The sequence below is a fragment of the Lampetra fluviatilis genome, chromosome 46 (genome assembly GCF_964198595.1).
Source record: "Lampetra fluviatilis chromosome 46, kcLamFluv1.1, whole genome shotgun sequence".
NCBI lineage: Eukaryota > Metazoa > Chordata > Hyperoartia > Petromyzontiformes > Petromyzontidae > Lampetra > Lampetra fluviatilis.
Window position 1 is genome coordinate 5,821,616 of NC_136320.1, and position 13,204 is coordinate 5,834,819.

Here is a 13,204-nt window from a genome sequence, read left to right on the forward strand (position 1 = left end):
GAAACGTCGTGATTTTTATTTTATTTTTATTTAACTTTTATTAATTTTTATTTTTTACCTACGTGACTTTACCGAAAAAACCTAAGAAGATGTATGATAGCATCGTTGGAGTGGTGACCTCGTGACCTTTGTTATCATTCCTGTGCCCACTCGGCTCACACCTCCAGGTCGAGGCTCCCTTCATTCCCAAGTGCAAGGGCCCAGGCGACGCCAGCAATTTCGACGACTACGAGGAGGAGGAAATCCGCATCTCGTCCACTGAGAAGTGCGCCAAGGAGTTTGCCGACTTCTGAACACCGCCTGCGCCTCGCCTCCTCCCTCCTCGCTCTCCCGGTCCAGCGTCGCCCACTGCGTGTCCACCCTGTCCGTCCGTCCGACCGTCCGCGCGTTTAAAAGGCAGACGGGGTCGCCCCCTCCTCCCACCCTCACACCAAGACACATGTACATGTCAACCCATAACCACCACAACTGCCACTCACGTACACACGACGTTTCCACCCTCACCCCCACCACTCTTGAGACACGTGTACACTTGGCCGAGCCCACCTCGACACATGTACACACGAGATCCCTCTTGCTGCAGCGACAAGCGACACGTGTACACACAACCTTCCAACTAAGAAGCATGTGTACACACGATCCCACCCACAACAACTACGTGCATGCTCACAACCCCAGCCATCAACACACGTACATACGGCACGTGCCCTGCCATCAACACACATGATCCGTCTATCCCTGCCCCCCTACCATTCCCCATTCTTGGCATGTGCACGCACAACCTCCCACGAACAGCACTTACACATACGGTCCCCTCCTTACCAACACACGTGTACACACGACCCCTTGAATCTTCCCTCAGCCTTGCTCCACCGCCCTTCCTGGGTGGCATATTTGGGGTGTTGCGTGCACCTCCACGTCACCCGAGGGTTGACCCTAACCCATGGACCTCCTCCTCCTCTCCCCATGGATATGCTGCTGCCTGCTCGCCGCATCAACAGTGCCCCGCTTCCTAACTGCTGTCACACTGTATATACCTGGTCCCGAGCGCTTCTCACGGCTCTGCTGCTCTCCCCCGCCCCCTTCTTCACGTGCTGCGTAGAAACGGGGGTCCCCTCCCACTGCCTGCCCTCGGCCCTTTCCCTCCCCTCCCCACCAGCCCCTGCCACCTTCGTTTACCTCCATCTGTCAGTGATTCGGTCGTGGGCGTTGTCTGTTACAATAAAAAAAGCCGGTAATGTTATTTTTACTTTTACTTAACGAGTGCCAATATTTTAATCGGGACTCATCCCGCACCTTCTCTTGGGTAGGGTGGAAGCGCGGTATGGACAGTTAATTATGACTAAAGGCAAAGGATTGATAATGAGAGTGAAGTTTTTTGTTGTCCCTGGAGTGTCTGATGACTGTCGAGTGATTGAATAGTCAGTTAGGGGAGCCGGAGTGTGTTTGCCAGCCCAAGCAAGAGCAGCGATAGCAGTGGTACACAGCGCCATTGACATGTGGCTACTCGAAAGGTTGCGCATCAATTTACTCTATCATAGCGACTGCCTCGTGCGAGTGCTCCGGTAAAAGTGCATTTAGAAATAGCAGCCATACCCCAAGAGTGGAGGTGGGGGGCCCTTTGTGCCACCCTTTTAACCCTGAGCTCAAACCCTGCCTCTGCAAAGCGTTGCCAGCACTTGGTCGTTTTGTCAGTGAAATTTGATTCATATTAAAGAAAGTGACAAGGCCAGGCTTCAGGTGACTGAATATTAAAACTTGTTTGGCACCAGTGCAGCAACATTGCAAGGGAACTAACGTGTACTAGCCATTGGGGAACCATGTGTCAGTCTGTTGGGCTGATGAAATGAGAATGTTGCCCACGCCAATGTAAAGACAATGCAGCCATATGTTTATCACTATAAAGGGTTGGGAGGTGGTTGGGTGGCCACAGAGTATGTTTTAAAATATTATTTGGCCATCAAGCAGAAATAAGTGAAGATGAAAGATTTAGCTATCACTGCTAAATTGATCCCTGCAGGGTTGTTAACTAGGGAAATGTGAACTTGATGGTTTGGGTCTAACAATAAGCAAGGAGGTTCCCAGTATCTCACCGAGTCTGACGACACAAGGGGTTGTGTGTTGCGGCACGTGACCAAGGCTTAGGTGAGCGATCTAACTCAACACATCACCTATTAGACTTAAACACGAAGCCTCCTCCAAAGCCATGTCCATAGGAAACACCTCTCCATGCCTAAATGAACAATGTGGTGACACTCGTGTCTCTCGACGGCCCTTAAATTTCACATTCCTATTTTGGGGGTCAGTCACTCTTTGAGGTTTGGTTGTCTTCAGTTGGCGGTCGACGTTCGAAGTGGGCTGCGACCCTCAAAGGAATGGCGCTGCCCTGTGGTCGCTCCCACCGTGATCCGTGGATCAAACATCACTCGACGCCGGTGTACGGCAGCTAGAGCAGATGATGCGAGCGCTGTCGCAAGAGGTCACACGTTTGGTGCAACAGTTCTTCGTTGACTATGCGTGATGAATGAATGTTGATACTCATTTTATCGAAGCCAGGGGAGGATGTTGATGGGCTGAGTTGATCCACCACCTCGATATGAACTGGTGATTTTCTAATTGTTGATCACTTTGCAGATGGTGCCACCCAGCCAGATCCTACGCTATGGCTCACCTTTTAAGTTAGAATGAACTCGGACCACTGCAGGTAACATCCTGTAGACCTTTAGATCCATCCGTAGCTCTCACGCCTAAACCCTAACCTCAACCTATCATTCTAAAGCATGCCAGGGTCCACAGACTTGCTGCTGCTGATTTTACATAGCTGAGTGAGAGAAGTCGTATGCTGTGGGAAGTGAGCCTTCTACAACTCGACCGTTGAACCCCATTTGTCTGTTTTGTTTACGAGGGGCTGTGGAAGGTGTTGAGAACCAGATATATATGAGGAGCATGCACAGAACCACACTGTTACATTTGTCCATGTAGCTGCCCCTGTTCATGTATTTACCCTGTAATTGGTCTCTACATATCCATGTTCAGACCCGTTGTCAATCCACTGCTGGGTGAGTACCTCCCCACGCCTTGTGGGTCATGGGGGGTTATTTGGCTAAACCTCACCACGCTGGTTAGTCGTGTAGGTTGGAAGTCGTGGAGCATAACCTTGGCAGGACAGTACAATAATGGATTTTGTTGAACTGCCGTCTGCTGCCCACCACGCACTCTTTAGCCTCTAACGCCTGTCCTGCATGGTGGCTGCCCATCCAAACACTATCCAGTTTCAACCCCGCTTTAGCTTCAGTGATCTGACACCATGAGGCGCATTCTGGGTGATTTGGTTGTAGGCCTTTTATTGTGTTGCCCTGTAATCGTTCGAAGGTTTATTAATTATGTAGCTTTAAGCTAAACATAATTCTTGGTCGCAACTTTTCTACGTTGGTAATGCGTCCTCAGAACATATTGACAGTCCCCTCGCACATATATACAGTCCTGTATATATACGGTGTATAATGTGTTGCTGTTCAAGCGACTGTACATGGTGTAATAAAAACAAAATTGGTCAAAGTCTTCGGACGATGTTTCTGCTCCACACTAGACGATTTGACACTTCTCAATTGCAAGAGTTTTTTTTCAATACCTGAAACTTTCATCGCGTTTTTGCTGGCCACCAGTCACAACAGATATCACCTTCCTTCACTTAACCAGGTCACGGCCCGTTGAGGTCCAGCACCTATGACAAGGGAGGTGCATTTGTAATCATCAGAATCAGAATGTTTATTATCCTGGAGGAATCCGATGAGCTAAAAAGCTCTTGTTTTACAGATGTCTAGTCGGCAGGTCGGTACGTTACAAAAGCAAACGACACAAAAACACGATAGTGAAATGTATAGGAAAGGTAAACAAATCACTTTTTAAAATATACAAATACAACTATGTTATCATACCAGGTGAAGACCACTGAGCTATTAGCTTCTTTTTCAGAAGCTTCAAATGAGAGCTCAACCAAGTGGCTTATCATGTGAAAATGTACTGGAGCCAAATACTCTCAATGCATGTTTTGCCAATCCACTGCTGGATGAGGGCATGCCCACACCGTGCAGGCGGTTGAGGGTTATTTGACTATACTTCACCACACTGCTAATGCGTTGGTGGTTGTGGGTGGGTATTACAAAACAATAGATTTTAGTGCACTGCCCTTTGCTGCTCTATGCCTACTGCACTTGTTTTTGATGGTGGTTGCCCATACAGGCATCATACAGGCTCGAATCCGCTTAGCTTCTGGGGTCTGATGGGTGCGTTCCTGGTGATTTGGCCCTGGGCACACACGTGTGATATTAGTTCATTGGGACGTGTTTTTCCAGATGGATGGATTGTAAAATGTGTGGTATTTTTCGCATCATTGTAAGCTTCTGTTTTAGTTGTAACAGTTCTACGCAGCTGACGACTCGTGGGACGGCCTGCATACTTTGATCAATGTCCACCCTCTGGGTAGCAGCGTTTACCAGAAACCACCAGGTTGGACGATAAACGGGGTGATTACTTGAAGGAATAAAAAAACCGACCTGTCAGAAAATGTTGTGGTGGGGTGGTCTGCATGGTCACCACTCACCCAGTTTTGAGGCTTCATTTCCCACTGTCATACGGGATTTGCCAACGCACGCTGCCCTGCAGTCGTGGATGTTAAAGACTGACCACTCACAGGAACATGCCGCTTTCTTGGTGTCCAGGCTTGTCCATAAATCTCAAATGTTGAAAAATATCGACAACTTAATCATACAAAAATACAACTGGGTGGTTGGTATGGTTAAGGCACTCAACTCGCATATGGTTGCTTACAATTTCCATTCTTTGCAAACAACTCGACCTAAACTCCCTGAGGGTTAATAAAATGAGTAACCACTTCATGGGGAGTCCGCAGTAGTTCTAGGTTTTAGAATGCAAAATATTCACCATTGGATAGCTTGTGCTACCCAGCCATCATTGCTCACTTGTCCCTTGTCAGAGACCTTGATTATTTGACGATACTTTACGCTGGTTAGTGTTGGTAATCGTGGTGAGAAGCATGGACAATGGAGCATAGTACTGTACAACAATGGAATGTGCTGCACTGCCACCTGCTGATAAAGTCGGCCCGCAGTAACCTGCGACATGTTTCATACCTCGTGGTGTCACTCAGCCGAGCACCATCCAGGAACAACCCCAGTTTAGCTTTCAAGATCCAATGACATCGGCTGCATTCTGGATGATTGGGTCACAGGCGGTAGTGATACAGCGGCAGCACCGACATCTACCGTAGATCCCTAATGAGGGCACAACCTATCCAGTTGCCATGCACTTTTCTGCCGACTTGTAAACACGACAGAGTTCAATGAGGATTCTCATACCGGCAGTAGGTTTAGACTGCTCCACATAAACACTTCGCTGGCCTTGCCAATCTTAGTCGTGGTTTCCCCAGAGTGCACTGACCCGTCCTCCTGACTGCACCGAGTTCCCAGGTTGTTGGGGTTCTCCTTGACCCCAGGTGCTATGAGACACGAAAGTGGCGCTGCTTTCCGAGCCGTTAAAATCATTTCCACCCAAGAGGTTCATGGGAGTGGGGTCATGCAATCCATAGACATCTGTCGGATGAATTAAACTTCATTCTCGTCAATGATTCGTGATATCTGCACCTATTCCGGGTCCTGCCCTTGGTTGAATCTTAAACGAGTGGCTGGTCACTTGTGTAAACATCAGCAATGCAGAGGCAAAGGCTCGTGATGCTGGTCACACCACCCCCTCGTGTGCCATGCTGGTCCTAACAGGTGATCGCTAACAGTACTTGACCCTGCAATCTGTAAGGCGAAAGAGGCATGTTTGTATGAATGTAAGTGGAAGTATTGAGGTTGTCCTATTACACAGTCTGCACTTGGCGTTCAGTTAGTGTCCTTTCTGTGTTTGAGTTGCAGTCAGCTCGGTGGGTGGGACCGGTATTGTTGCATCACTGTCAGTTCAGCCAGTCGGGATTTCTTAAGCTGAGCCACGTCTCACCATTAGCCTCTCGTCCTCATTTTATCCCCAGCCGTGCAGCTTGTGGGGGTTATTTGACCATGTTTGTGTTGAACTTCTTTTGCACCGTACGTAGCCAGCAGTGTTAATCGGAGGTGCGGGGGAAGGACAACAAACTAAACACAAAAATCAGTTCCAAAGAAATTAGTTTTAAATCTAGATTTAAAAATGCATAGCGCCAGTGGAGACGAAGCTTCACCATGCTGGTCAGTGCTGACAACGTATGCCCGTAGCAACCTACAACACCTGTATTATGCATAGTGGTCACCCTTCCATGCATGAGAATACTGGCCCGCTTGCATCCACTTTGGTGTTGAGTTCTGTATGTTTGTTGTTACTACCAAAGCACTATATACTGGAAGCAAGATTCTCGAGGAATCGGGGATCTGCTGCGTTTGCAGACAGGTGGCCAATTCACAGCTCGGTTATACTCGTGACATAACTGAAGTCTCCACGAGTCCAGCGACCAAGGGGGACCTAAGAGCGGATGGTGACCTGTTCGGGCAAAGCTTGCAGGTCACGTGCCGACTGTGCAGCAGTTGAGGAACCTGACAGGGTACAAAGCATTCGCGATGAGATGTGGTGGCATCGATGGCTTTGACCACGACGATATCTTGAATTGACATGAACGATCCGAGCGATTGTTAATCAGCTGACTGTTTTATCTGCTGTGGCTGCATTCTTGCGTGACACTGGCGGGTTTTTGTTTTGGCGTGCAACACGGGAAACGCTTTGGTGGGATGCAGTTGCAGCCCATTGTTGCGATGTCTTCAGGGGACCTAGAAATACTTTTGAGTTAACAAAAACATGCATTTGCAGTAAAAATAGTGTTTATCCTGTTAGTTTGACTTACAGAATTAAAGAGTAGGCCAAATACCATCTGGGGTCTAGAGGGCTCTCAATAGCTGCCTCTTGTGGGAGGTCCCTTCCACCAGCAGTGGTGTGGGTAAGCAATTGCAGGGCTGCACCTTTACCTTGACTTACATGTTGCATTTTTGTTGCATTGAAACCACATTTTTTTTCTTCTTCTAAGATTCCAAACTTTTAGAGTTAATGTTGCACTTGTAGCCACGATACTTAAATTGGCAAAATTGCAGAATGTGAAGTCACCAACGCTACCTATAATCGAGCTCGATCAATTCTAGCCACTGCCATTCACTCACTCACTGTCTTACGAGGCAGAGAGATCTTAGCAGATTTAACGGCTCATGAAGTGGTGCTTGAATCAGTGGTGTGCGTGACTGCAGGCCTGAGTGAATTCTAAGAGACTGTGTAATTGTTGAGCTCGTGACTGAGGTGTGTAAGAGCATCATGCTTGTATGTACAAGGGGAGGGAGGGAAACTCCTGGGCACAATTGACACACTTCTGCCAATGTGGCACGTGACAGCCTGGTTGTCCTTCCTACACCACGCGGGTCATTGTCCATACTTTACAGAGTTGGGAAAACAAAGACATCGGTGCACTGCCCCCTCCTGGCTACTGCGGAGACTCAATCTGTAACACGTGCATGGAAGTCGCCCATCCAGGCTCGAGGGAGGCTGCTCAACCCACCTGCTTCGCCTCCGAGATCTGACGAGCTCGGGCGCCTTGCGGCTAATTTGGTTGCGGGCCGTCGCAGCTGATTCCATTTTAGATACGACCACGGCTCTCCTGAGCGGAAGGCACGTCCACTCCAGCAATATCAGCCATGCGCAACACCACACACGGGCCAACGACGTGGCAACCGATTGTGTAACGCGCCGAGGAGGCTGCACTCCGTGTCAGAGCGCGTATTTCGTCTGCGCTGGACACGCGCACGAGCTCAAGGCACTTGACGACCATCGCCATCAGCAGGCGCTGCCTCGCAGCTGCGCTCCGCGCCGTGAATGTTAATGACGCGGACGGTGACGCGCGGTCGGTGTTCGGAGAGCGACTTCCAAAGAAATCGCTCTCTGATTGTTCGAGGTTTCGGAAGCAATGCAAAGCACGGCCATCCCACCATTTGGTATTTTTTTCGCAACCTCGTCTTGATTACGTTCACGATTGCTTAATCCTACTGTTCACCTATCACAGATTTGACAGCTCTCCTACGACAAGGCCCTGTCGCCTGATCTGTATTCACTGGCTGCTGCAGTCCTCGCTTTAGCCCCAGCGACCTCCCCCCCCCACACCCTTTGTCTTTCATCGTTTTCTGATTATTAATAGCAAAAGTGATTTTGAATAGTAATCAACCAGTACACGCTGAGTTATGACAATCTGATTACACTTCGAAGACTGAGTACTCGTCTGGGTTTACCAGGACCTGATTGTTGTAATCCAATCACAGACGTCTTACTCCTCCACCACCTCAGTGTGGATGTGTTCGTCCCGTGCTGCTCACTCACGCGTGCACCACTGCCTGTGTAGATGTCACCCCTCACGCCGACAACTCCTGTTAACTTCGCGTCTCATTCTCTGCGTGTGTTGCTTCTTTGAAGGGACATGTCAATCCCCACCGTGTCATTTGTATCCGTGCCGTTTAATGTGTTGCATCGACCGAAGCGAGAGACTGCATTGGGACGACGAGTTAGGAGTGAGGTTGAGTGCGATGATTATTGTGGCATAGGGCTGTGTGTCAGGGTGGAGGAGGTATGGGAGTTTGGGGTATCTTTTGGGGGGTGGGAGGCGTCGGGTGAGAATGAGTCGAGTGCCTCTGAGGCTGGGTGGTGTGGGGGTGAGTTTGGCTGTAGAGGTTTTGGCTGTTTTGGGTAGTCGTGGAGTATAGCAGAGCTGCTAAAGGTCTACAGGTGGTCGGTGGTGGTGATAATGGTGGTGATGTTGCGAGAGTGATGGGACTGATGCTGGTCCTAGTCATGCTGGTGGGAATGACATTTCTCTGGCGAGTCCGAGTCTCGGCTAATTGTGGAGTGGTCAAGCAAGTTCCACAAACTCTCCCAACACCTAACTCGCCACAGCCTCATCTCTCCCGCTTTAACGTAAACTACGCTGCATGGGGCCTCTTCAGTGTATGTATGTTGAACTTCTCCCGCACCGTACATACCCAACCGTCCTAATCAGAGGTGCGGGGCGGAAGGACAACAAGCTAAACACAAAACTGTGGGTCCAAGCGAACTGATAGAGGGTTTTTTTTGCTCCGCATTTACAAGGTCCTCAACTTTATCCAGGATGCAAGCCATCTCAAGTTTGCAGTCGACGGCCTGTGTCCATACTGCATGAGCGGGGGGGGGCGGGGGGTAAATGCATCAAAGTTCACAACCTGTGACCCCAGAGGGACACTTGATATACATTGGGCTGTTAACGTGGCTGGGAAGAGACTCAAGTACAAGACGAGGCCATTGCACTGAAATACACAGCTGGCTACCTGCCCACTGATTGCATAAAATCTGCACCGACATTTTCCATTCACCATTTGCGATAATAAAGGGGGATTTCTCTGCCGTACACGGCATACAGAACTTTGTTTGGCATCTCACTCCATCGCAGGTGCAATATCATTTCTCAGACGTTTCAAACGTTGCGCGGCGAATATTTAGATTCCTGCTCATTGTGGTACTGGTTTCGTGCCGCCACGAGTCAATCTCGCGCCACCCATTGGGCAAGCTCACACATTGCCCGTCTTGCGAACTTGGCCGAGGTCTGGATGCAGGCCGGATGAGAAGCCTTGAAAGAGCTGCAGTGTACAGCGCTCTTCCAAACACCAATGTGGATAGCGCGCGTCCCCACGTGCAGTGGCGGCGATCCGGGCCATTCTGGCCCACGAGTGGCTGTGACGATGCGCGTCGACGGGTTTTTTGCGTTGGGTTTTGTAAGTGGCGGCATGGCACCACAGCCAAATGCGCTGGACAGAGCCCCATCGCTGTAACTACTTTAGAGTGGCTGCCCCCTCCCCCAGTGGCTTTGTGAACATCAACAATGAGGTCATAGCTGGCATCATGAGAAGTGTATTCGCGTCAAGGGTTATGCACACCATCTAGCCAGACATCAACCCTTCTCTGAACCATACATTGTATTTTACCTGCAGGTTTTCACAGCAAATTATAATGCAAATGTGGTCTTCCGGAGATGCCCGCAGTAGCGCGTAGTGAAGGCTTGAGTGAAAAGCTAAACTCGTGATCTGACCTCGATGACCACACGTAAAATACACTATCCTACCAGACCTTAGCCTAACTGTAATCACACCAGCCAACAAGACCCTAGCACTACTCATACCCGAACAAACTAGCCAAAACAACCCCTAGTTCTAACCTTTGCCCCCACTAACTAATATGACCATAATACTCCCGCAAGGCAACCAAGGTCAAAGCCTGAATCTAAACAAATGACCGCAGCCGTCTTGTCCCGACCCCTTCTCGAAAGAGCCGCAGGATGAGTACCTCACGTCAGCCCGTCCCCTCTTAATTGCAAACCCCAACCTCAGCCTTGGTGCTTAACCCAATCTGCTCAAATCATTCTTGAAGTTCACAGTGCCTCTTGGTCACGTCTTCATAACACGCAGCCCTGCCCCCCCACAATCTGTAAGTGGCACAGATTAGGCCATGGGGGCGCAGTTGCGGGGAACGCCGATGGTCGTTTGAGGGTGTCTGTGATCGCTCCCTGGCTGGAGGGAGTTAACATGGATGGGGTTTTTGACGAGTTCGTTTTCTTTTTTTAGCCCTGGTATATGGATTCAGCCGTGTGCCTGTAAAGCTAAACAGGGGGATCTTTGTTTCGCTTGTGCGTGTGAGAAGTCATTGGGCCCCCTTATGGTTGGTATCGCCTTTCCCCAAATCTCACACAGACTGTCCTCGTTGTAGCAGGCAGCAGGCATTTCAACGTCAAGCTCTTCGAATGTATTTTCTTGTTGTACCGCATGTCTGACGTGAGTTCAGCTCCCAGCACGTGGAGCAAATTGTGCGGAACACCTCGAGGTAGCCACCACCCGACACCTCGGAGAGAGCCGCGCCGCACAACGCAGTCGTCCATTGGCGTCGTGCGCTCACTTACTGGGGGAACAGATTGGGGGCTGGTGAGAGCATCCTTGTATCACCGACGTGTTTCACAAGATAACCCTCCCAACCTCATCCTCCTACCATGTTCTTTGGATTGTACGACTCACGCCACGAAGTCAGAAGCACCCCAAACTTGTGTGCGGTGTCAATAGTTACACAAATCTGGTCTCCCACACCCCCCCCCCCACCAATCTTGCTTTAAAATACAGGAGGGGGGAAATGGATCTTATGATCCGAGGAAGATGGTGCCCCATCCACCGTTGATTTATGTAATGCCCGACCCCATCCTGTGGCACATGTCACGGAGCCCACGTTGGCTTGTAATACCCAACCCAGCATGTCGCATGCATCGCTTACCCAAGGGCTGAAGCCGAGGAACCTCCTACACCCCCAGCCCTCCCACATCCCTGCCCCCCAGACTACCAAATCACCCACTCACCCCCCCCCCATCCCCTGACACCGAAACCCCCACAGCACCCCTCCCCTTTGCCCACTCCCACCACCCATCCCCGTCCTGTGCAGCCGCAACACTCGCGCTACCCTGCCCCATGTATGATCATGTTTGTGCAGAACAGACTTTGTAGTAGATTTTATGTAACTCTATGTACAAAATTGTAAGGTTAAAATATGAATAAACTGCTCATTTGTACAAACCTCTTATGAGTAAAGTTGTTTTTGCATTACATTTGGCACACACCCACCACTAGGATCCTTGAATGCTTTGAGTTGTCATTTTATAGTGTTGGGGAAAAAACCCCCCGAGGTGTGCAGCTCTGCATTTGCATGTTCACAAATGCTGCCTGAAGGGCCTCCACAGTCCCCTCTCGATGGGCTCTAGACAGTATTTTGGCCTACTCCTTCTTGCAGGCCAGATGTCTTGGAAGAGCCGACATTCCTCACTTTCGCCCACCACGTGCAACCAGTCGTTCAACAAACTAGAGGGCAGTTTATGCTGTTGGGTGGACATAAAATGGGTACACCATTCATTGAAGGTGGGTGGGGCTTTTTTTCTATTTTAATCTTACACCATTGTTTCAACTACCATGCTCGATTGAACCGGAAACCTCTGCTTTAGATGTGGTTGCTTAGATTGGTCACCCTCGTGAGAATCTGGAATTTCAACCACTCGCCTGGAGATCCACCACACGGAAGGACCGAGCCGATGCTGCACTGCACATTCGAGCAGGGAAACAACTTTGGAGGCCTGTGCAGTAATTGGAAATGCACGCGTGGTGTCGTCTGCTATGTAACCAGGTGAGCGTCTAAAACAAACCTTGAGCCATGGCTTATCAGTACAACCTTGGGTGGCAAATGCTAACAATGATTTTATCGGAGAATTGTACCTCTAGATCACAAGTACGATAGGAAGGTCACTGGTAGCTTTGTACGGGAAACCAGTTGCTAAAAAACAGTACCATAGTATACTTGAAAGAAAATGTTTGGGGGGGGGGGGGAAGTGAAATTAAACATCCAAACAATACAAAAATAAAAATTCAGTGTGCATATAAAACATCGGGTATTGTACGCCGATGTTTCTGCAAATGGTGCCTTTGAGAAGTGTTTGCGACAGCAGGTGGCACAAACCACAACCCCCATTTGGCTCATGGGCTCAACGAGATTTCCAAAGCCATGTACAAAAGACGTAGGCAAGTCACTCCAGATTCCTGTCTTTATTATTAACTAGTTTTACATACATTGGTAACCAAACAACACTTAGTGTATGTTGTTATTACCGGACAGTTTAAACTGCTGAAGTATTCACTTTCATTGCATAGACTATCCTCCTAAAACGACCCTTTGCGCTTTGGCAATTGTCGTCTAGAGTTGGACCTGCACAGACAATGATCACAGTCGTCAAAGCCTGCAGGCACAACGTGGAAAGCGACGAGTGGCATTGATGAAACTTATGCAATCGAGGCCTTGGCAAATGAAAAATTTGCACATCACCTTTAAAAAAAATCTCTTAATAGAGAAACTAGCCAATAATTTTTCTCCGGCTTACCGAGATAGGCCATTTCTGCATTAAATGATTTAGGCACATATCAAATCATCCCTGCAATGCATAAGCTCACAAGACAAGCATCGTGCCATGTGTGTGTGTGAGAAATCGGGCCGTTAAGATGTATAGGGTGTTTCAAAAAGATGGACCCGATTTGAAATCGCTATATCTCTGCAACCACGAACCGCCCATGAGTGA

The 13,204-nt window shown here is 49.1% G+C and overlaps 1 protein-coding gene across 2 annotated transcripts in view; it reads left to right on the forward strand.

The window, feature by feature from the left end:
• The window catches only part of LOC144947710 (cAMP-dependent protein kinase catalytic subunit alpha), a 79,778-nt gene extending 68,117 nt beyond the window's left edge, over positions 1–11,661 (forward strand). For both annotated transcript variants that reach the window (XM_078877015.1, XM_078877016.1), the window contains exon 10: positions 168–11,661. In XM_078877015.1, coding sequence (XP_078733141.1) covers positions 168–293 — 126 coding nt within the window. In that variant the 3' untranslated portion in view covers positions 294–11,661. The remainder of the gene's footprint in view (positions 1–167) is intronic.
• The last annotated feature ends 1,543 nt before the right edge of the window (positions 11,662–13,204 follow it).